Here is a 22,379-nt window from a genome sequence, read left to right as displayed (position 1 = left end):
ACCTGGGCTTAACTATGACTTGCTTTGAACAAAAGGACCTACTTTTTCCTTCTCGTCAATTTTAATAATCATGTATACATAGATTTCTAACCTAATAGATAAAACACTTTGATCAAAAATGCAGCTGCAAAAACTTGGCTCTCCTGGCCAAGGAAAGGGACCAGGTTGGAACTACATGTGATAATTGTTGACCTTACCCTTAACCTTGTGATGCTGGCCTTGTGATGCTGGCCTCTCGGGATGTGGCAGACAGTGTAGGAGGGGCTGGGCTGGGCAGATCTGCAATCAGGGAGGTACAGGCCCTGAGGGGGCAAGCCCAGAGGCGCAAAGGCTCTGGATGAAAGTCAAATCTGGTAGGCAGATCATAAATCCAGGTGAATGGATGCAGACAGCAGGTGGCCACCTGCCAGGGCTGCTGCTTGTCAGCATCTGGGAGGGCTGACATGGATGCAGAAGCAGGTGTTTTCACAGCAGGCAAGGACAAGGTGAGGAACCCAAGGCAGGTGACATCCTGAAATTCTGAAAAATTGTTACCAAGGGGGACATCTGCCAGCTGAAAGTCACATGAAGGGAATGTGTGAACTGATCCACATGAGATGAAGAAGAAAGAATGAGGGGGTTGGAGTCAGAAGATTCACAGACTGACTGTGTGACTTTGGTATGTCTGTCAACCTCTCTGAGCTTCAGTTATTTCTTCTGAGAGGTGGGGAGAATGATACCAATTTCTGAGTTGTACTGGGACTGGATGGAGGTTATGGATTTTTAAAAATCTTTTTATAACTTTTTATAATAAAAGTTGTTATAATTGGACTGGACATTGGACTGGAGTTCCCAGGGAAGACTCTAGTCCTGTAGGGAGGTGAAGATGAAAGAGCTGGCAAAGCAAGATAGGACCCTAGAAGAATATGGGTTTAGTGAGGTCACTAAGATGGGGACTCTGATAAGGGAGCATGACAAGCAGAGGGTATAGAAGTGGCGAGCCCAGTGTATCAATTAGCTTTTGCTGCATAACAAACCACCCACTGTGTAATGGTTTAAAATATCCATGCTTTAGTTTGCCTGATTTTGTCTGCTGGTTGGGTGGTTTTCTGGTCTGGGCCTATTCAGCCGGTGCTGGATGACCTGGGATGGCTTCCGTCTTGTGTCCAGTGTTTTATTTATTTATTATTTATTTATTTATTTATTTTTTTGTAGAGACAGAGTCTCACTTTATGGCCCTCGGTAGAGTGCCATGGCAGCACACAGCCCATAGCAACCTCCAACTCCTGGGCCCAAGCGATTCTCCTGCCTCAGCCCCCCAAGTAGCTGGGACCACAGGCGCCCACCACAACACCCGGCCATTTTTTTGTTGCAGTTTGGTCAGGGCCGGGTTTGAACCCGCCACCCTCGGTACATGGGGCTAGCGCCCCACCGACTGAGCCACAGGCGCCGCCCTGTGTCCAGTGTTTTAGCTGGGAAGACTGCAATGTCTGGAATGGCCAGGCTCCTCTGTCTACATGGTTTCCTCCTCTAAGAGCAGCAGTTCTCAACCTGTGGGTCGCGACTCCTTTGGAGGTTGAACAACCCTTTCACAGGGGTCGCCTAAGACCATTCTGCATATCAGATATTTACATTACAATTCATAACAGTAGCAAAATTACAGTTATGAAGTAGCAACAAAAATAATTTTATAGTTGGGGGTCACCACAACATGAGGAACTGTATTAAAGGTTTGCAGCATTAGGAAGATTGAGAACCACTGTCTAAGAGGGTGGCCCAGACTTCTTCACATGGTGGTTTTTCTAGTAAGGGAGGACAAACCCAAATCATAAGCTTGTTCAAAGCCTCTGTTGGCATCACCTTTGCTAATGTTCCATTGGCCAAGTCACATTTGTCAAATTCACATTGAAGAATTCCTTTGCCTTCTGGCACACCACTCACTGGGACATCTTTTAGTTTTTGAACTACATAATTTTGAGCCTGGTCTTCAAATGAAAATTCTTTCTGCCACAGTCAGAGTGGGAGGATGGAGGGAAAAGCTTTCCAAAGTGATAGCTATGTAGTGTTTCTGCATTTGCAACCGACTGTGGCTCTGAATCAGGAACTGGCAGAGCTGGGTGCAAGCTCTGACCCCTGCTGTGAACCAGCTGTGTCCTTGGCCCAGGCTTATGGTCTATCATGAGCTTGAGCCCTTGCTTTGCTGAGGATGATTTTCAGAGCATAATGAAATAAATGGTTGCCACAGAAATTCAAATCACTCTTCCGGTTCTGGGGTCCGGAGCCTCTAATACCACATTTGTCATTTAATATGAAAAATGAGTATAAATCTTAGTAATGTAATAGTGAGTAAAAAAGTAGTAAGTAAAATGATTTTTTACTTACTGATATTAAGTAAAAAAAAAAAATCAGGCCCCAGGGATATATAAAATCATAATTTCCCCTTCATACAGGTAACATAACTATGCCCATTTTCGGAATATGCAGAGTACATATAGATACACATATTAAAACTTTTTGAGGGCGACGCCTGTGGCTCAGTGAGTAGGGCGCCGGCCCCATATACCGAGGGTGGCGGGTTCAAACCCGGCCCCGGCCAAACTGCAACCAAAAAAAATAGCCAGGCGTTGTGGCAGGCACCTGTAGTCCCAGCTACTCGGGAGGCTGAGGCAAGAGAATCGCTTAAGCCCAGGAGTTGGAGGTTGCTGTGAGCTGTGTGATGCCATGGCGCTCTACCGAGGGCCATAAAGTGAGACTCTGTCTCTACAAAAAAAAAAAACCAAAAAACAAAAAACTTTTTGAGCAGGAAGCCAGGGAATGATGAACACAGGGAATCAAGATGGGGTTTTCTGGGAGTGGGAGGGGTGGTGGGTGGGGCATGTGGTTAGATGTAAGATGATGTAAGATGATGTCAGGAGTCTTGTTTTTGGTTTGGGTGGTGGGTTCTTAGATTTTTGTTATATCAATAAAAATGTGTAATACTAACTAACTAAAAGAAGCCATATGCAAACCAATGATGAAAACATATCATGAAACAAAGATTGAGATTTATCCAATTCTGAGTTTCTAAAGTCCCCAAAAGTGTGTTGCAAATTGTGATCCAGGCTGGTCCATCTGCTGTTTAGATCAGCCTGCTGAGGGGATTGTTTTGTATTTGAATGATTAGGTGTGTAATGTTTCCTTTGGGCTGTGCAGGTTGAGCTCAGAGAGCTGTGCTTGTATAACCTTTGATATAAAGTGCCCAGAGCTGCCCGTAGGAGGAGGAATGAATCAGCCCTGGCTGGGGTGGGGTGTCATTAAGTTAAAGATGGTGGGTTAGTGGCTTAGGGAGCACCCTGGTGAACCCTCGATCAAGTGAATCTCCTGGGGAAACTTCTCTTCCATCCACCCATAGTGCCCAAGACGCTAAGGCCAAAATGAGTGACCTCTCTAATGCTCATGTCAGGACATCCGGGACAGAGCTGGCCTCGCTAGGATTGCCATAGTGAGGTCACCGTTTGAGTGCCTTTGTTCATTCTTGAACCTCAGTTATTGGGGCTCCAATTCCCAGCATGGTCCTAGGCACAGTGATAGCACAGAGATGTGGACACCTCCATCTCTCACTGAGGGGCTCTGTGGACTGAGCTGAATTACTAGGATCATGTAGGGCTTGGTGGAAGACCAAACCTTTGTGGCTTATTCCTGTCCCCAAGTTCTTCTCCTTTGCCTCTTCGGTTGTCTTTTTCCTCCAGCAGGAATACTCTGCTCAGTAAGGCTGTGGAAGTCAGTCCAAAATGCTGGCCACCTGGCAGAGGATGTTTTGGGTGACTATGGGGCCATGTGGGGTGCTGTTCCCTGGGATTATTTAGAGAAACAGAAGGAAGAATGGATCTAACCTTTACTCAGCATCTGCTGTATGCCAGGCACTGTGTCCATCTCACTAAATCCTTATAGTATTCCTATGAGGTGTTATTGAAATCTGCCTATCTCTGGGCTTACAAAAACTTTCTCTATGGAAAATTTCAGAGCTATATCCTGAACTCCCATCATCCATCACCCTGCTTCAACAATTAACAGCTTGTGAACAATTTTGTTTCATCCATACCTCCATCCGCTTCTCTTTTTCCTGAATTATTTTGAAGCAAATCTTAGATATAGTATAATTTTATCTGTATTTCAGTGTCTATATCAAAAGATAAGGATTCTTTAAAAAAAATCACACTATCATTCTCACTGTTGGGGACCAGCCCTAAACTATACTATGAGTTCTCTCCCATGGTCATGTTGCAAAGAGAAAGTTTTTTTTAGAGCAGCTGGGCTGGTGTGGCTGACTAACTTCAAGCATTAGGCTGGGTAGAAAGCCACTTGCTCCCAGCTAGCTCTGTTTTTATTTCACACCTTAAAGGGGGTTGGGGGTAAGGAGGAAGCTAAACTCTTATGTCATGGTTCTTGTTGGGCTTGCATTTCTTTTCTTTTTTTTTTTTTTTTTTGTAGAGACAGAGTCTCACTTTATGGCCCTCGGTAGAGTGCCATGGCATCACACAGCTCACAGCAACCTCCAACTCCTGGGCTTAAGCGATTCTCTTGCCTCAGCCTCCCAGTAGCTGAGACTACAGGCGCCGCCACAACACAGCCTCCCAGTAGCTGAGACTACAGGCGCCGCCACAACACCTGGCTATTTTTTTTTTTTTTTTGGTTGCAGTTCAGCCGGGGCTGGGTTTGAACCCGCCACCCTCGGTATATGGGGCCGGCGCCTTACCGACTGAGCCACAGGCGCCGCCCCTTGGGCTTGCATTTTCTAACCCAACCATTTCTTTAACAAACTACCTTAATTGCATTGATTTACTTCTTACTTTTATCACTCTACATTATTTTTGTTCCAAACACAAACAAAGCCTGGGACAGGAATACAGTCCAGGTGCAGGAGTCAAGGCTGACCCCAATTATACCCCAAATACAAACCCTAAGTGAACAATTAAGCCCCCTGTGAAGGCTTATGAGCAGTCCGGCACCTGCCATATTGAGAAATGGGAGGGGAGGAGTACTTTTCCCTCAAGAAACCTTTTCTCTCTTAGCTGAGATCAAAGCATTTGTGCTGTTTCCATGCCTTCTCTCATAAAGCTTCCCAATGCCCACCCCGGGCAACAGAGCAGTCCCATCTGTGGGGAGCCTGGCATCTCAGTACTGAAAGACCTTGAGGCCAGTAGCACTGGCGGAGGGGTGGAGCTGAGGCAAGACAGTTTCCTTGTTTTAAAGGGCCAGGCTTCCAGGCCATTGGACTTTGCAACAGATTATGGATTTCTTGTTTTGGCTCCTGTAGTCTCTTTCTATTTTTTTGGTCTTTATTTTTTTGGATCCTTTAGTCTCAATGTGTCCATGCTTTTCTCTGATACACTTCTCTTCTGTCTCTGTTCCCTTTGCCCATCATCAGCAATCATTTTCTTAATTCAATTTCTAATCTACTTATAATATACAATTGAATATTGGTTTTAAGCTTATTAAATCATTATTTCTAGTAGTACAAGACATCAAGATATGATTCTTCCCTTAAGTACTCACATGTCTACCCGGATCTCACAACTAAAAAAAAAAAAATCTGGGTGGCGCCTGTGGCTCAGTGAGTAGGGTGCCGGCCCCATATGCTGAGGGTGGCGGGTTCAAACCCAGCCCCGGCCAAACTGCAACAAAAAAATAGCCGGGCGTTGTGGCGGGCACCTGTAGTCCCAGCTGCTTGGGAGGCTGAGGCAAGAGAATCGCGTAAGCCCAAGAGTTAGAGGTTGCTGTGAGCCGTGTGATGCCACGGCACTCTACCCGAGGGCGGTACAGTGAGACTCTGTCTCTACAAAAAAAAAAAAAAAAATCTAAACAATTTTCTTATGAATTTTATTAAATGGTACTGGGACATCCAGATAGTCATTATGAAAGATATCACAGTGGATACATACCTCATACCATGCATCAGAATAAACAAGCATACCTGTAGTCCCAGCTACTCAGGAGGCTGAGGCGAGAGAATCACTTAAGCCCAAGAGTTTGAGGTTGCTATGAGTTGTGATGCCACAGCACTCTACCAAGGGTGACATAGTGAGACTCTGTCTCAAAAAACAAACAAACAAACAAACAAAAAAAACCCCAACAAAACCAAGCATATTAGAGATCTAAATGTGAAAATATAAATAATATTTATCCTGGAAGAAAACATGGATCTGTGTTTAGGGAAAGCCCCCCACTCCTTTAAAAAAAAAAAACTATGCTTTAAAATTCAGATGCATGAAAAATTAATAAATACAATCACATTGGGCAGCTCCCATAGCTCAGTGGGTAGGGTGCTGGCCATATACACTGAGGCTGGTGGGTTCGAACCTGGCCTGGACCAGCTAAAACAACAATGACAACTGCAACAACAAAAACAGCCGGGCGTTGTGGTGGGCGCTTGTAGTCCCAGCTACTTGGGAGACTGAGGCAAGAGAGTTGCTTAAGCCCAAGAGTTTGAGGTTGCTGTGACCTGTGATGCTACAGCACTCTACCTAGGGCAATAAATAAATAAATAAATACAATCACATTAAAAAAAATTTTTTTTGCATGGCAAAAATACTATAAGCAGAATCAACAGACAGATGACAAACCAGGGGGAAGTGATTTGTAAGAGCTATCATAAATAAAGGGCTAATCTTCCCAAAATAGAGGAAACTTTTTTTTTTTTTGTAGAGACAGAGTCTCACTGTACCGCCCTCGGTAGAGTGCCGTGGCATCACACGGCTCACAGCAACCTCTAACTCTTGGGCTTCCGCGATTCTCTTGCCTCAGCCTCCCGAGCAGCTGGGACTACAGGTGCCAGCCACAACGCCCGGCTATTTTTTTGTTGCAGTTTGGCCGGGACTGGGTTTGAACCCGCCACCCTCGGTATATGGGGCCGGCACCCTACTCACTGAGCCACAGGCGCGGCCCCGAGGAAACTTTTTTTAAATGGGAAAAAGAAAAAAATCCAAGACCTGGTAGGAAAATTGGCAAAAGATGTGAATAGATAATTCATAGACAAAGATTATGCAAATGGCCTTTAAACATATGAGAGATGGTTGGCTTCATTCATAATAAACAAAATGCAAATTAAACACCAATGAGAGATCATTTCTCACCCATGTGATTGGCAGACATTCAAAGGTTTGATGAATACTCTAGTAGTGAGCTTTAGGAAAATCACTCATACATTGCTAGTGGGAGGACAATTCACCCAAGTCTTATGGAAGGGAATTTGTCAATATAAAAAAAAAATTACTTATATATTTACTGCTTGACCTAGCAAGACTTCTAGGAATTTACATGGAAGATCGTCTCCACAGATATAGAACACTATGCCAAGACTATTCACTGCAGTGTTATTTGCAATAGTAAAATATTAGAAACAACCTAAATGCCAATGGAGAGTGGATGAATAAATTACTGGACTCCAGTCATGCAATGCTGTCAAATGCAGTAATTAAAAATAATGATAATAGACAAAGATCTCCAAGTGGCATGGAGTGATTTCTAGGGCGTATGTTAAGTTTTTTTTTTTTTTTTTTTGCAGTTTTCGGCCAGGGCTGGGTTTGAACCCACCACCTCCGGCATATGGGGCTGGCGCCCTACCCCTTTGAGCCACAGGCACCACCCGGGCGTATGTTAAGTTAAAAGCCAGATAACAAATCAAATCAAGTAAACAAACAAAAGGCCCAGGTTATTGAGGAGTGTATACAATGTTCTTTTATAGAAGAGAGAAAGAGACTATTTATTTTTATGAAAAGAAACAGGTAGGATAAATTGGAAACTGGCAAAAAGAATTAACCTGTATGGTATGGATGTGAGTGAGGTATAAGCAATGAGGATGAAATTGATGTTTCTTTGAGTTTACTTTTTATATAGAGTTGAAATTTGAACCATGTAAATGTTGTACATGTTCAAAAAACAAGATTAAATTTAAAAGAATTTAAAAGCAAATCCTATTTTTTGGAAGTTCTGATTTGTGGCAAAAAAAAAAAAAAAAAGCAAATCCTAAAATTAAGTGCAAGTTAACTGAGGCCAACCATATATCAAATTGTTAGCATAATCATATAGAAGAGGTATTAATTCAAGTGACTTTTGCCTACAAATATTCTGCCTAAGAGGGATATATTCTAAAGCTGTGCTATTTAATGCAATAACCACTAGCCACATTCAGCTATTTATTTAAATAGTTAAAGTGAAAATACTTGCTCTGTTTTGAATGTTTGTGTCCCCTCTAAAATTCATGTTGAAACTTAATTGCTAATGCAACAGTATTAAGAGGTGGGGCCTTTAGAATGTGAGTAAGTCATGAAAACAGAGCTCTCATGAATGGGATTAGTGACCTTATTGAGGGGATGGAGGGAGCCCTCTTTGCTCTTCTACCTTCTGCCATATGAGAATGCAACATGACAGCCTTTGTCAGACACCAAATGCCAGTGCCTTGGTCTTGGACTTTACAGCCTCTAGAGCTGTGAGAAATAAATTTTTATTATTTATAAACAACCTATTCATCTCAGGTGTTTTGTTACAATAGCAAAGTGGATCAAGATAGTACTTAAATGCTTAAATAAAATTAAAAAATTAGTTCCTCAGTCATACTTGTATGACTTGAAATTTATGGTCCTACATTTCAATAACCTTGTGTGGTTAGTGGCTACCATATTGGACAGAAGAGTTACAGAGCTTTCCATTAATGCTGTACATTCTAGTAGACATCAATATTTTGAGGACAAAGAGTTGGGCTGATGGCCTGGAGACCCAGCACATACATCTTGATTTTTTTTCTTAGTAGTTTTGTGATAGGTAGTAACAGTAGTATAGCAATTACGATACTTTTTGAATATTGAAGGACAGAACAAAAAAATAGATACGTTGATTTATGGGAAAGTAAGTTCCACTGAAGAAGAGAAATATAAATATGAAAACAGGACGATGAGGAAAATCATGAAGAGTTTGATTTTAATTGGAGCTATCAGTATTGCCTGTCTACTAAACAAATAACACCTCAGAACCAATGAACTCTGAGTGCCCAGATTTTGGTTTCTAAATACCATTCCCTGACAAAAGGAATCTGAGTTGCATGGAGAAATTGGTGATTCTAGATCTTATTTAGGGAGAGTATCAGATGAGCCTGTGCCAGAATGAAGTAGGTACTCAAGAACTGATGGAGAGCATTAATGTACACAACTATGATTTAATAATAATAATAAAAAAAGAACTGATGGGGAACATGTCAACAGGACACAGGTGTGAAGGGAGCTCCCTCTGGAGATATTTGGGGTAAACCAAGCCAATGGAGATAGCAACAGAATCGATCAGAACATATTAAGTGAAAACAAAAATCTACAATGATACTAGGAGAGAGGGAGAGGACAAGGTGTGGTGGCTCACATCTATAATCCTAGCACTCTGGGACGCTGAAGCAGGAGGATCACTTGAGGTCAGGAGTTCAAGACTAGTCTAAGCAAAGTGAGACCCCATCTCTCCTAAAAATAGAAAAAATTAGCCGGTGGTGCTGGTGGGTGCCTGTAGTCTCAGCTACTTGGGAGGCTGAGGCAGGAGGACTGTGTGAGCCCAGGAGTTTGAAGTTGCTGTGAACTAGGCTGACACCATGGCACTCTAGCCCAGGCCCAGGCAACAGAGTGAGACTTTGTCTCAAAATAAATGAATAAATAAATAAGAGGGAGAGAGAGAGTGTCTCAAAATAAATGAATAAATAAATAAGAGAGAGAGAGAGAGAGAGAGGAAGAAAAGAAAAGCTCATTCTTTTTTTTTTTTTTTTTTTTAGAAAAGCTCATTCTTATAGTAGAATGCTAACTAATAATTGTAGAAGGAAGGATAGATAATCACTATTTTTTTGTAGTCTCCAAATTGGGCAAATGTCATAAATGGTTGCTAAATCCATTGGTGAAGGATTATTGGGGAACTAGTCACATGGTCTCAAAGGATGGGAAAAACATAAGATCACCTATGTAAAACTCTTGCCAAAAGAATTATCTCAAGTCTAATCATGAAGAAACATTCAGATAAATCTAAAAATATACTGGAAGTCCAAAAGTTATTGGGGTCTGTTCTAAGTTAAAGGAAAATAAAAAGATGTAGTAACCAAATACAACATATGATAATTGATTAGATCCCGGGTCAGTCAAAAAAATATAGAACTATAATGAATATTTTTGGACAAGAGTCAACATTTGAATACGGACTCTCTGTTAGATAATATTGTTAACTGTTCAATGTTAAATTTATTTATTTATTTATTTTTTTGGCCGGGGCTGGGTTTGAACCCGCCACCTCCGGCATATGGGACCGGCGCCCTACCCGCTGAGCCACAGGCGCCACCCTGTTCAATGTTAAATTTATTTTATTTATTTATTTATATTTATTTTTTGAGACAGAGTCTCACTGTGTTGCCTTTGATAGAGGGCTGTAGTGATACAGCTCACAGCAACCTTAAAGTCTTGAGCTTAAGCTATTCTCTTGCCTCAGCCTCCCAAGTAGCTGGGATTACAGGCACCCACCACAAAGCCCTACTGTTTTTTGGTTGTAGTTGTCAGTGTTGTTTGGCAGGCCTGGGCTGGATTCGAACTCACCAGTTCTGGTGCATGCGGCTGGCGCCCTAGCCACAGGAGCCAAACCAATGTTAAATTTTTTGCATGTGATATGGGATTGTGGTTTATGCAGAAGAAATGTCTTCATTCTTAGGAGGTACCTGATAAAATACTTTGGGATAAAGTAGTTTGTATCATTTGCAACTACGTTTCAAATGAATCAGGGTGAAAAAAAGTCTTCATATATTCCTGAAATGAAACTCCTTTCCTCCCAATCCATCTAACATAATGCTCCTTGCTAGGCTGTCACTGGCAAAGGCTTCCTTTTCCCTTTTTAGAGCCAGTAGAGCCAGTAGAGCAAAAAGTAGGTGCAGGGCCCTCTCCTGGCACCATGTACTAATTTCTTGTCCCCTCACTTCTCTGAGAACACTGGGTTGAGGGCCTGGAGACCCAGGTTCAAGTCCCAGTGGCCTTAGGAAAGTTTCTCCACCTTCTTGGCTTCCTCATCTGGGCTACCAGGTCTCAGTGGCCCAGACAACCATGATGTTGGGTAGAAGAAGCTGTCCTTGAACTCAGATGCATATAGAGTGCTGGGAGCTAGGGACAGTTTGATAACTTTTGATGACCCCTTGTGGCCAGGGGATGGAAATGAAGGTTTGTTTTGTGGATTCTTTCTTCCCTAAACCAGGTCCTAATCAACATTTTGGGGAAGAAAGGAGAAAGCAAGGAATCCATGTGTGTGAGTGAGGCACTGGAGCTGAGACCAGCAGCAATGCCGTGGTGGGCCGTAAAGTCAGGACTTGGGGCTGGAGCTGTGAAGGGACTGGGGATGGGGTAGGAGCTTGTATAGCCTGTGAGCTATACAAGGACACTGTTTAGGATCCCAGCCCCACCTCTTCCGCCTCCACCCTCAGGCTCACGAGAGGCTGGAGGAGACGAAGCTGGAAGCTGTACGAGACAACAACCTTGAGTTGGTGCAGGAGATCCTGCGGGACCTGGCGCAGCTGGCGGAGCAGAGCAGCACAGCGGCAGAGCTGGCCCGCATCCTTCAGGAGCCCCACTTCCAGGTTCCTGGCTGCTGGGGTCGGAGTGGGGATCAGAACGGGTGGCGATGGGACATGCTGCTGGGGGGAGGGGTCAGCAGGAAGCTGGGAGCTGGAATAGGAAGGGATCACAGGGCACTGTCCCTTTGTCGATCTTCATCCACCGCCTCCCCAGTCCCTTTTGGAGACGCATGACTCTGTGGCCTCAAAGACCTATGAGACTCCACCACCCAGCCCTGGCCTGGACCCCACATTCAGCAACCAGCCTGTACCTCCTGACGCTGTGCGCATGGTGGGAATCCGCAAGACAGCTGGAGAGCATCTGGTGAGGGTGCCAGGCGGGGTTGGAGGTGGGGTCTGTGGAGGTGGGGATTGAGAGTAACCAGTGGGGGCCGAAAAATAAAAAATAACAAAATTTAGGAGAGGGCCAGAACACAGGTGGACTCAGCTTTGCCCTGGGTAGGGCCACTGCAGACCTAAGAGACCAGACGCCGTGCATGCAGCTGCACCCGTACGTGTGTCAGGATCCTCTCCATTCTGCCCAACTTTTTCCCATTAGCGCCTCCAGTAAGTGAAGAATTTGGGCAGAAGGACGGAAAAGGACTTAGTGAGGGCAGGAGTGGGCGGGCGGGGACAGGAGTGAAGGAGCTATTATAAGACCTATTGAAGATTCAGACTCAGCAGCCGGGGCCCCATCAGACACGCTCTCTGTACCCCAGGGCGTGACGTTCCGCGTGGAGGGTGGTGAGTTGGTGATTGCGCGCATTCTGCACGGGGGCATGGTGGCTCAGCAAGGCCTGCTACACGTGGGTGACATCATCAAGGAGGTGAACGGGCAGCCGGTGGGCAGCGACCCCCGCGCGCTACAGGAGCTCTTGCGCAGCGCCAGTGGCAGTGTCATCCTCAAGATCCTGCCCAGCTACCAGGAGCCCCATCTGCCCCGCCAGGTGGGCCCCTCCTCCCAGCCCTTCGCTGGCATTTTATGCAGTGGTCTTGGCACGCACGTGCAGCGCGCACGTACAGGAGCACATGCTCAGGGTGGGGCTTGTCACGTGTCCTAGACAGCTGCCTCCTGGATAGTGGATCCAGGAGGTTGGCTGCTCTGTCTTTCTCTCCTGTTGATTCTCTCACCCAGAGCTAGAGACCCTTCCAAAGGAAGGGGGTTAGGTGCAGGGAGTGATCCAGGATTATGGGGCCAAGGTCTGGTCTTCTACCCGGTGATCCTGTCTCCTTGGTCTTGAGGCCCGTCCAGGCCCTGAGCAGTTTCCTCAGTCCTCAATCTGAGTCCCCTTAGTTCTAGAGGCGAAGGGAGGCTGGAACCTGGGAGGTGGACCAAGTGGACCTGGTGGCATCACTCTTCTGGCACGGTGGAGGGAAGGGCAGTGCCAGCATCCCTTACATTTTTATGAGGGGGGGGCAGGGAGTGGACTGTGTGACACCCCTGTCTCCACCCCTGAGAGCATTCCCCTGCCCCTTCCCTTGACTCTTTGCTGATTCCTGTGCCCAGGTATTTGTGAAATGCCACTTTGACTATGACCCTGTCCGAGACAGCCTTATCCCCTGCAAGGAAGCGGGCCTGCGCTTCAGTGCTGGGGACTTGCTTCAGATTGTAAACCAGGATGATGCCAACTGGTGGCAGGTGAGCCCTGGGTACCCTGCAGCATCTCCAGGTATAGTGTGTCAGGGGCAGGGGAGGGTGTGGGGAAAGGTCCTGTCACTCAGGCAGGTCTTTTGTCATTTATGTCTATTACAGGCATGCCATGTAGAAGGGGGCAGTGCTGGGCTCATCCCCAGCCAGCTGCTGGAGGAGAAGCGGAAAGCGTTTGTCAAGAGGGACCTGGAGCTGACACCCACATCAGGTAGGAGGTCCCCTCACCCCAGACCCCCAATCTGGGATCTGGCAGGGCTTTTTCTGCCTCACTAACCTATCTCACTATGACAGGGACGTTATGCGGTAGCCTTTCAGGAAAGAAAAAGAAGAGAATGATGTATTTGACCACCAAGAATGCAGGTGAGTGTTAGAGCCCCTCTCCCCCACCCTTTTTAACATTGCATGTAGTCTCCCTCCCCCACCAATGACTTGGGAATATGCCCATCAGCTTTGTCCCTAGGCCCTGGGGTTCCTCCCAGCTCCTCCCTGCTTCCTTGGTCCCAAGCCCTTTTATCTTCCACTTCCCTGAGAGCTCTGCCCTCCCCACCGTGTAGCCTGATGAGCAGTGCCATCTCCCTGTGTCCAGAGTTTGACCGCCATGAGCTGCTCATTTATGAGGAGGTGGCCCGCATGCCCCCATTCCGCCGGAAAACCCTGGTGTTGATTGGTGCTCAGGGTGTGGGCCGGCGCAGCCTGAAGAACAAGCTTATCATGTGGGATCCAGATCGCTATGGCACCACGGTGCCCTGTGAGTGACAGCTGGGCAATGCTGGGTGGGGGACAGGGAGCAGAGGCTGCCCTGGGGTCGAATGTGCATCTTCACTGGTATCAGGTCACATGGCACCTTCGGTGTGCAGTGTTGGGTGTTCACCCTCAGTGGGTGGGTGGGTGGGGCCTGCAGGCTCAGAAGAGCTGAGGGAGTGATGTCCCAGTGGGTGGCCCATTGTGCTGGATGGCCTTCCTTTCTTGCTCTCATATTATACTTGCTAAAAGCTGTGGAAAAAAAAGTCAGTGTCCAGTTGGGGACCTGAGTGGAACAATGCTATGAGCTGTGTGTGGCCTTGTGGAAGACTGGGTTTCTTAGTGACAGGACCAGAGTGGGTGGTGGAAGCTGGTGGCTTCAGACTCTCATGCTGGCCCCATGTCTGCTTGGTCCTTACTGTGTGGCTTTGGGCTGCACATTACCCTTTCTGGGCCTTGGCCTCCCATCTGTGCTCATGGGCTTGGACCAGGTCCCCCCGGGCATGGACATCCCGTGCCCTGCACAGGCGAGGGTGAGGGTGGGAGTGTGGGAAGGCAGCAGTGCTGGCAGGGTGGAACAGGGAGCACACATAGGACATGTGCATGTGTGTTAGAGGTGGGGTGACCTGCCTGTGTCATCTGGCCCCTCCAACACCTTAGACACATCCCGACGGCCCAAGGACTCAGAGCGGGAAGGCCAGGGTTACAGCTTTGTGTCCCGTGGGGAGATGGAGGCTGACATCCGTGCTGGGCGCTACCTGGAACATGGTGAATACGAGGGCAACCTGTATGGCACGCGTATCGATTCCATCCGGGGTGTGGTCGCTGCCGGCAAGGTGTGCGTGCTGGATGTCAACCCCCAGGTACTGTCCCAACCTGCTCCTTCCCAGCTTTCTCTCTGCTTCCCCATGTATTTCTAGGCACTTGTCACCCAAGAACATTTCCTCCACCCTCAACTAGTACTAGGGACCTAGCCCATGTGGAATCTCTTTCTCTGCTTTGGCTACCCCTTGTGTCCAGGACTTGTGTCCCAGAGCCCCAGGCACTCCTTTCTCCTCCACTCTTGGGTGCCCAACCCCAGTCACCCCAGATGGCCTTCTTCCAATTCCCAGGATGGAGTTGGGGGTATCCTCCTAGATCTAGATCTCCTTTTTCCTGCAGGCAGTGAAGGTGCTGAGGACAGCTGAGTTTGTCCCTTACGTGGTATTCATTGAAGCCCCAGACTTTGAGACTTTGCGGGCCATGAACCGGGCCGCACTAGAGAGTGGAGTGTCCACCAAGCAGCTGACGGTAAGGGCACTGATGGCTGCTTGGGGGGCTGCGGGGTGGGGCCCCCTAATGAAGAGAAGTATGTGGTATTGAGTGAGGGGAGAGGTGGCCACTCAAGTTATCAGTGAAGTAGGACTGTGATCCCTGCTTTCTAGATGTGGAAAGGGAGGTCTGAGAGAGGAAGTGAAGTGTCCCAAGTCTCAGAGTGAGCCAGGGACATAGCTAGCCTAGGGCGCAGGAGCTCCTGAATGCAGGCCCTTTGCTTGGTCTGCTCTGCAGGAACAGAGGGCTAGCTGGAGGAAGATCCAGAGGGCTGGAGGGAGATCTGTGGGCCAGAAGTGGGTGAGGTAGGCTTCAGGTTGCTTATAGTTGGGAAGGGAGGAAGCCAGAGGCTGCACAGCTGGCTGGAGGGGTGTGTAAGCACAGACAGCAGGCAGGGAAGTAGGGAGGAGAGGCTGCAAGGTTGATGAGCAAGACACAGGCGCCTGCTGCCACCTTCTCTGGAGGTGTGGAGTTCGGGGAGTACTGAGCTCGGGGTCCCTCAGCTGGCCATATCTGATTCTGCAGCTCTCAGACCCCAGGGTCAGTGATGGTCAGATGCCAGGAGTTGGGGATCTTTTCTGCTGTTGGCCCCTTGAGGGAGCTCTAGCCACCTTCTCCCTGGCAACAGATGTGGCCAACTGGAGCCTCTGGGACACAACTGGCTTCGGCTTATTTAAGTCAGCCATCGAGTTCCCTGCTCCACCCTCCCCAGCCAGCTTCCTCGTGCCCCCTCCCCAACACTTGTGGGTTGCCTTGGTGCCAGCTTCTCATTTCCATAGGTAAGGGGGCCTAGGCAGCCTGGAGGGAGCATTGGCTTAGAAGTCAGGCAGACCCAGTTCAGCCCCTGGTGGGCTGTGTGGCCTCTTTGTACTTCAGTTTTCTCTATTGTAAATGGGAGGTAATTAATCCTGCCCTGCAGAGCTGTAGCGATTATGTGGATTGCAAACCATTTAGTGGTATGCCTGGTATTAATAAAGCTTATAACCTCCCTTCCCTCCTTCATTTGTCCATGGTTGCAGTAGAGCCACCATGGGGGCATGCAGGGAGAGATGGTGGTACCACTATGTTTGGGCTTTGGGAAGGGCGAGGTTGGGCAGACCATGGAGCCTCCTGACTGGCAGAGGTCCCCTGGTGTCTGGGCAGGAAGCGGACTTGAGGCGGACGGTGGAGGAGAGCAGCCGCATCCAGAGGGGCTACGGACACTACTTTGACCTCAGCCTGGTCAACAGCAACCTGGAGAGGACCTTCCGAGAGCTCCAGGCAGCCATGGAGAAGCTGCGGACAGAGCCCCAGTGGGTACCTGTCAGCTGGGTGTACTGAGCCTGTTCATCTGAGCCTCAGCCCCTTTGTATTGAGACCCAGAATCTGAATCCATCCCCTCCCCTCCTGTGGCCCCTGCCACAGTCCTTAGCCCTGTCCCTGGCTCTCTTCGGTAACCGCTCCCAGCTGGCTCTAAGTCTGACTTCCTCACAGAGGTGTGCACTGCCAGGGAGGTGGGCCTTCATGGGGTACCTCTGTGCCCAGGTGCTGCCCACTCCCAATGCCCATTGGCCACCAGATATCCCACCCTGAGGGCCAAGCTGTGCCCAGGAGTGTGTCAGCATCACCTCTAAAATGCTCAGTCCAGAGAAGAGAAAAGCTGCTTTGGGACTACATGGTCAGTAGCTACACTGCCCCCTGCCACCTCTCCCCAGTCACTGGTTCTCCTCTGGACTGGCTACCCAGCCCTGTTCCTGGGCTCCTTTCATCTCTCACCTTGCATCCTAGAGCAGGCCTTGTGCTGTTCCCCTGGGGCCGGGACAGTGACTAACCCACTGGCAGCCAGGCAGGCCCAGGCAGTGGTGCTAGCCTAATGCCATTCCGGAGCTTGGAGGGGCCAAAGTGCAAGCCACTGGCCCCAGTTAGGAAGCAGCTGGGTTCCAGGAGTGGACACTGCTCTGTCCCTTCTTCACCCACAGCATCTCACTGCCAGAGTCTCTCTACAGACTTCTCCAATGCACTCTGGCTGGTCAGCCCTGCTCCCCATGAGTGAGGCTGCCAGGAGCCAGCAGGTCAGCTTGGGTGTGGAGGGAGGTGGTTGAAGGGCTGAGCCCTACAACAAGGAGCCTGCTACTGCAGACTAAAGAGCCCCAAGACCTCCATGGCCCACAGTGGGGACATTTCTGGGCTCCTAGACCATGACCTTTGTCCATTTTGGCCTTCTCTTGGGCTGGGTCCAGATAGCCCACTTGCATCAGGGTTGCTGGTGTGGAGGGGCTGAAGAAGGGGGACTTTGTGAGCCCTGGGGCATGGAGCATGGGCTAGAAGAGGGATGGCACCCTAGCAGGTTCCTCATCCCAGGGGGTGCCATTCACACTGTATGTAGTCTGTTTCCATGTGCTAGGGTGCCTGGTCTTGTTCCTGCACTGGGGTGTGTTCGTGTGTGTGGTTTGGGGGGAGAGGAGAAGGGTGGGGTCTCCCATCATCCCCATTTCTTATGAGACCCTTTCCCCAGATTCCAGAGTCTGACACCTCTCCCCCATCCAGATGTCTCCTCCGCCCTTACTGTTCTCTTACTCTAAATGCCACCCTCCCATCCTTGGGGAGGGCAGTTTTGTAAAATAGAAGGATCCCCTTTAAGGAAAGAATGCTGTCCTAGACTTCCCTGGGCATCTCATCCTTCATCCTTCTTCCCTCTCTGTGACCCTTCCCTTGCGGGGGTGAGCCAGTCCTCCCAGGGGATCACCTGGGATGCCCCCACCCCTACCCCTGTGCCTCCCAGTTCTTCTGAGCGTCTAATTAGTCTTTGCTGCAGTGTCAGCCAAAGCTGGCCCCTGAACCACTGTGTGCCCATTTCCTCGGGAAGGGGAGAGAGAATTAACAGAATATTTATTACAAATGTTAGAAATATATTTATTATATTAGGAATCTCATTTACATTTGCATAGGAGATACACATGAGATGTAAAGGTCAAGCCTGCTCCTGTCTCATCTATATAGCTCTGCATATGCTATGCAGTCACCCTGTACCCTTCTTTTCCCTTTATTGATGTCCTTTTCATTCTTGACTCAGCTCTCCCTTGAGTCACCCTCACCCTCAGCCTAAGTGGACTGGGAGTGGAGAAAAATGGGGTCTTTTCCAGCTGACCTGAGGCCATGGGGTCATTTGTCAGTTCCCATTTCCCCGGGGAAGGGGACTTGGGAGTAGGGGCCAGAAAGGATTTGCTCTTATAGCCACTCCTGCCCCTTGGCTACCTTCCAAAGCACCCTGACCAAGTGACCACCATCTCTGCCTTGTGAGTATCCTCCCTCCTCCTATTGTGAACACTTGTACTTGGGGACTCAGGAGAATGAGCACCCAGCTGCCCACTGTGCACATTCAGTCCCAGCCCTAACTCTCCCTCAGCCATCCAATTCTCAAGTTTTCTCTCTATTTTTCTTTCTTTTCCTTTGATTAAATGTGAAGAAGAAAGACTTCTGGCTCTGTTTGTCTTTGGTTGGGGTTGGGTGGACACAACACAAATGATTCTAGAAGGGGCATCAGAAAAACATGTCTTAGGTTCTGTGTTTTCCTTTCCCATCCCTACCCTCCACACTCCCCAGCCCCAGAAGTCGCTTCTAAAGGCTATGCCAGGAGTCTGTGAGCATCGTGGGGAGTCCATGGCCAGTCCATTCAGCCCCACCTGGAACTTGTGGCCATAGGAGGTCCCTCTATCTCTTGGAACCTCAGGTTCACCCTCTGTGAAAGTGCCATGGGCTTGCCCAGTGATAACACTAGGATTGGTTTCAGGTGCTCAACAACAGCAGCCATCAGTGACATTGCAGTGCTATCCAGGTGTCACCACGGGCGAGTGTGTACATGGCTAATCCTTTGGGGTTATGGGATCTGGCTTCCCTCCACTTGAGGGGAGCCCAGCATGGCACTCCTTTGGGATTACTAAGGGTTCTCAAGAGGGGCCATTGACTGTTCCCTCCTTTCTGCAGTAGCCAGATATGCAGTCAGCCCTTCCTTGGATTTCCCCAAAGCATCCACTCACACAGGGATGAGTGTGGGCCAACTTGACTGGTGGTTTGGAGGTAGCCAAAAGGGCTCATACCATTCACCTCATTGCTCTGATGAGAAGTTAGAATTGGTTACTAAATAACCCTATTCTGGAATGCTCCCTAACTATTCCCTGTACAAAGAATGTCTTTCTGGTTAACCTTCCCTCTTTGGGACCACCTGCCTCACAGCATGTTGCCAAGTCCTCTCTCTTATTTATTTATTTTTTGAGACAGTCTCACTATGTCACTGTTGGTAGAGTGCCATGGCGTCACAGGTCACAGTATCCTCAAACTCTTGGGCTTAAGTGATTCTCTTGCCTCAGCCTCCCAAGTAGCTGGGACTACAGGTGCCCATCACAACACCTGGCTATTTTTTGTTGCAGTTGCCATCATTGTTTAGCTGGCCCAGGCTGGGTTTCAGTGTATGTGGCTGATGCTGTAACCACTGTGCTACGGGCGCCAAGTCCTCTCTCTTCTTATTTCTAGACAACCACCTCCCCATCTCCTGGGGCATCAGGAAATTCAACATTGCTCTGCTATACCTAGCCACTCTGCACTTGTATGTCTGTCCTTATCCAGTGGGTCTCAGCCTTGGCTGCACATTTGAACCACCTGGGGAATTAAAAAAACAACTGCCCGGGCGGCGCCTGTGGCTCAGTCGGTAAGGCGCCGGCCCCATATACCGAGGGTGGCGGGTTCAAACCCAGCCCCGGCCAAACTGCAACCAAAAAATAGCTGGGCGTTGTGGTGGGCGCCTGTAGTCCCAGCTACTCGGGAGGCTGAGGCAAGAGAATCGCCTAAGCCCAGGAGTTGGAGGTTGCTGTGAGCTGTGTGATGCCACGGCACTCTACCGAGGGCCATAAAGTGAGACTCTGTCTCTACAAAAAAAAAAAAAAAAAAAAAAAAAAAAAAAAAAAAAACAACTGCCCAAACCCCTCTCCAGACCAGTTGAATCAGAAGTTCAGGAAAGGCTAACATCTCAGTAAAAGAAAGGCTTCAGGAAAGGCTAACATCTATAGCCACATCTCAGTAACTTAACATCTTTAGTGTTCATACCTTGCTCACATCACATCTCAGGTGAGTTGGGGTGTCATTCCTAGCAGTGACTCAGAGATCTAGCCTCTTTCCATCTTGTGACACTGTCATCCTTACTGAGTGGACTCCAAAGGACTCATGCACAAGGAAGAGAGGGTGTAAAAGGTCGCTCACAAATTTTGTAGGCTAGGCTTACGTGCTTACATCTATTAGATGTGGTTGTCCAGAAATAAGAGCGAAGACCTGGCAACACAACCTAGTCCTGAGACTCCAGATCCTGCAAGGGAGTCTGGGAAATGTAGTCTTCCTTTGGGGTCAGGAAGGGGAAACAGGATCCAGCCGGCCTGAGGGGGGCTGAGGGTGGAGCCCAAGAAGTGATTTGTTTTAAAAGCTTCCCAGGTGCTTCTAATGTGTAACCAAGTTTGCCAATTTCTGCTTGTCAATTTTGGCCATACCCTTGGGGTAGAAGAAATTTCTTTTGGCCCCAATTAGCATCAGGGTATTTTCCTAATTAAATATCTAGTTGAATTTCTAAAAGGAATTGGGCTTCCAGTTTGTTTTTATTTTTTAAAAACCCCCTTCCCATCTTGGCACAACAGCACGCGGTTAGTAGTGCGAATGGATTCTTATCACATTACAGATGGAAAACGAGATAAGTGAAGAGCTTTGTCCATTGTCACATGGAAAGTCATCAGTAGAGCTGAAACCAGACCCCAGGACTCCTGGCTCCCAGTCTGGGGCTTTCTTCCCACGCTGCCTCCCAGAGTTGCGGAGATTGACTAGATTCAGGGGGGAGGAAGCGCTTTTTGAGCAGGAACATGGAGTAAAAGGGGACCATAAGGGAGAAGGTGGGATATTTTATCATCTCCAGATTCAGCTCTTCAAGAGATCCAAATGTCGTAGGTGACTGAGGGCATTACCAGCGTGCAGCTCACCCGGGAGTCCTGTGACTCCTCTCCATCTCCCTCATGGCCGGCTTTGGTGGTGACCATAGACTTCTAGGAGAGAGAGGTTCAAGGGAGCAGGGAGGACTATTTAACTTGTTCTATTGATCTAGTTGTCTAATTACCCTTATCATAGTTTTAATTATTTAGAGATTTCTGTGTTTTACTATCTAAAAAGTTTCCAGCTACTCTCTTGGTCAATTATCTTTCCTTAGCCATGCTTTCGTGTTTATCCTAGAAGGTAAACTTCTTTATCAGAGTACACTCTCTTCCTATTGGGATCTTAATTGGAATTGCTTTAAATTGATGCATTAATTTGGGGAGAATTGGCACTCTTCAGTGTTTGGTCTTTGACCAGGGGCCATGGTCTGCCTCTCCACATGCTTGGGTCTCCTTTTGGCTCAGGGCTCTCTACTTGACAGATGTGTTCTCCAAACAGCAGCAATATGATCAACAGAAAGGTTACACAGGGACTTTCTTATAAAGCAAAATCCACTTTTTTAAAAAAGAGCCTGTCCTTTATTTTTAGGTTCTTTCCTCCCTCCCCCTTCTTTTGGGCTAAAATAGCTCTGATATAAGATGTTTTTCCCCCTTATTTCTAAATGCATAAGTAGACTGTATGTTACTCAAGTCACGTTTGACTTCTGCTATGATAAGAGGTGCTCAATGTGATGTGTGTTCATCTTTTGTTATCAGCATAAATTGAATATTACAATTATTTTGGCACTGTGTGCCACGGCACTCTACCCAGGGTGATACAATGAAACTCTGTCTCAAAAAAAAAAAAAAGAAAGAAAGGAAAAGAATTGGTATTTAGTATTTTTGGTATCCTCAATGTGAATGTGTGCACATGTGTGAGACAGGGCTGATGCTGGTGGAAGTTTTGCTTAAGCCACAGATCAGGCAACTCTCTTCCACCTTCCATCCACAAATTACCAAGGGAGCACCCCTTACCCTTAATTTTCCTCCTTACTCTCAATTTCTCATCTGACTCTCAATTTCTCTCTTTTTTTTTTCTTTTTTTGAGACAGAGTTTCAAGCCCTGGGTAGAGTGCTATGGCGTCATAGCTCACAGCAACCTCAAACACTTGGGTTTAAGCAATTC

At 47.8% G+C, this 22,379-nt stretch overlaps 1 protein-coding gene across 6 annotated transcripts in view; it reads left to right on the top strand.

Annotated features, from left to right (window-relative positions):
* The window catches only part of MPP2 (MAGUK p55 scaffold protein 2), a 29,659-nt gene extending 11,509 nt beyond the window's left edge, over positions 1 to 18,150 (top strand). For 5 of the 6 annotated variants that reach the window (XM_053568409.1, XM_053568410.1, XM_053568412.1 and 2 more), the window contains 10 exons: positions 11,441 to 11,593; positions 11,745 to 11,894; positions 12,289 to 12,516; positions 13,077 to 13,208; positions 13,323 to 13,428; positions 13,512 to 13,580; positions 13,807 to 13,968; positions 14,622 to 14,824; positions 15,123 to 15,251; positions 16,416 to 18,150. In XM_053568409.1, the coding sequence (XP_053424384.1) occupies positions 11,441 to 11,593; positions 11,745 to 11,894; positions 12,289 to 12,516; positions 13,077 to 13,208; positions 13,323 to 13,428; positions 13,512 to 13,580; positions 13,807 to 13,968; positions 14,622 to 14,824; positions 15,123 to 15,251; positions 16,416 to 16,592 (1,509 nt within the window). In that variant the 3' untranslated portion in view covers positions 16,593 to 18,150. Of the gene's footprint in view, positions 1 to 11,255; positions 11,266 to 11,440; positions 11,594 to 11,744; positions 11,895 to 12,288; positions 12,517 to 13,076; positions 13,209 to 13,322; positions 13,429 to 13,511; positions 13,581 to 13,806; positions 13,969 to 14,621; positions 14,825 to 15,122; positions 15,252 to 16,415 lie in introns of those variants that run through there. The other variant, XM_053568411.1, reaches the window with a different exon arrangement.
* The last annotated feature ends 4,229 nt before the right edge of the window (positions 18,151 to 22,379 follow it).

The sequence above is a fragment of the Nycticebus coucang genome, chromosome 18, assembly GCF_027406575.1.
Source record: "Nycticebus coucang isolate mNycCou1 chromosome 18, mNycCou1.pri, whole genome shotgun sequence".
NCBI classification, from domain to species: Eukaryota; Metazoa; Chordata; class Mammalia; order Primates; family Lorisidae; genus Nycticebus; species Nycticebus coucang.
This window is presented reverse-complemented; position numbering and strand designations above follow the sequence as displayed.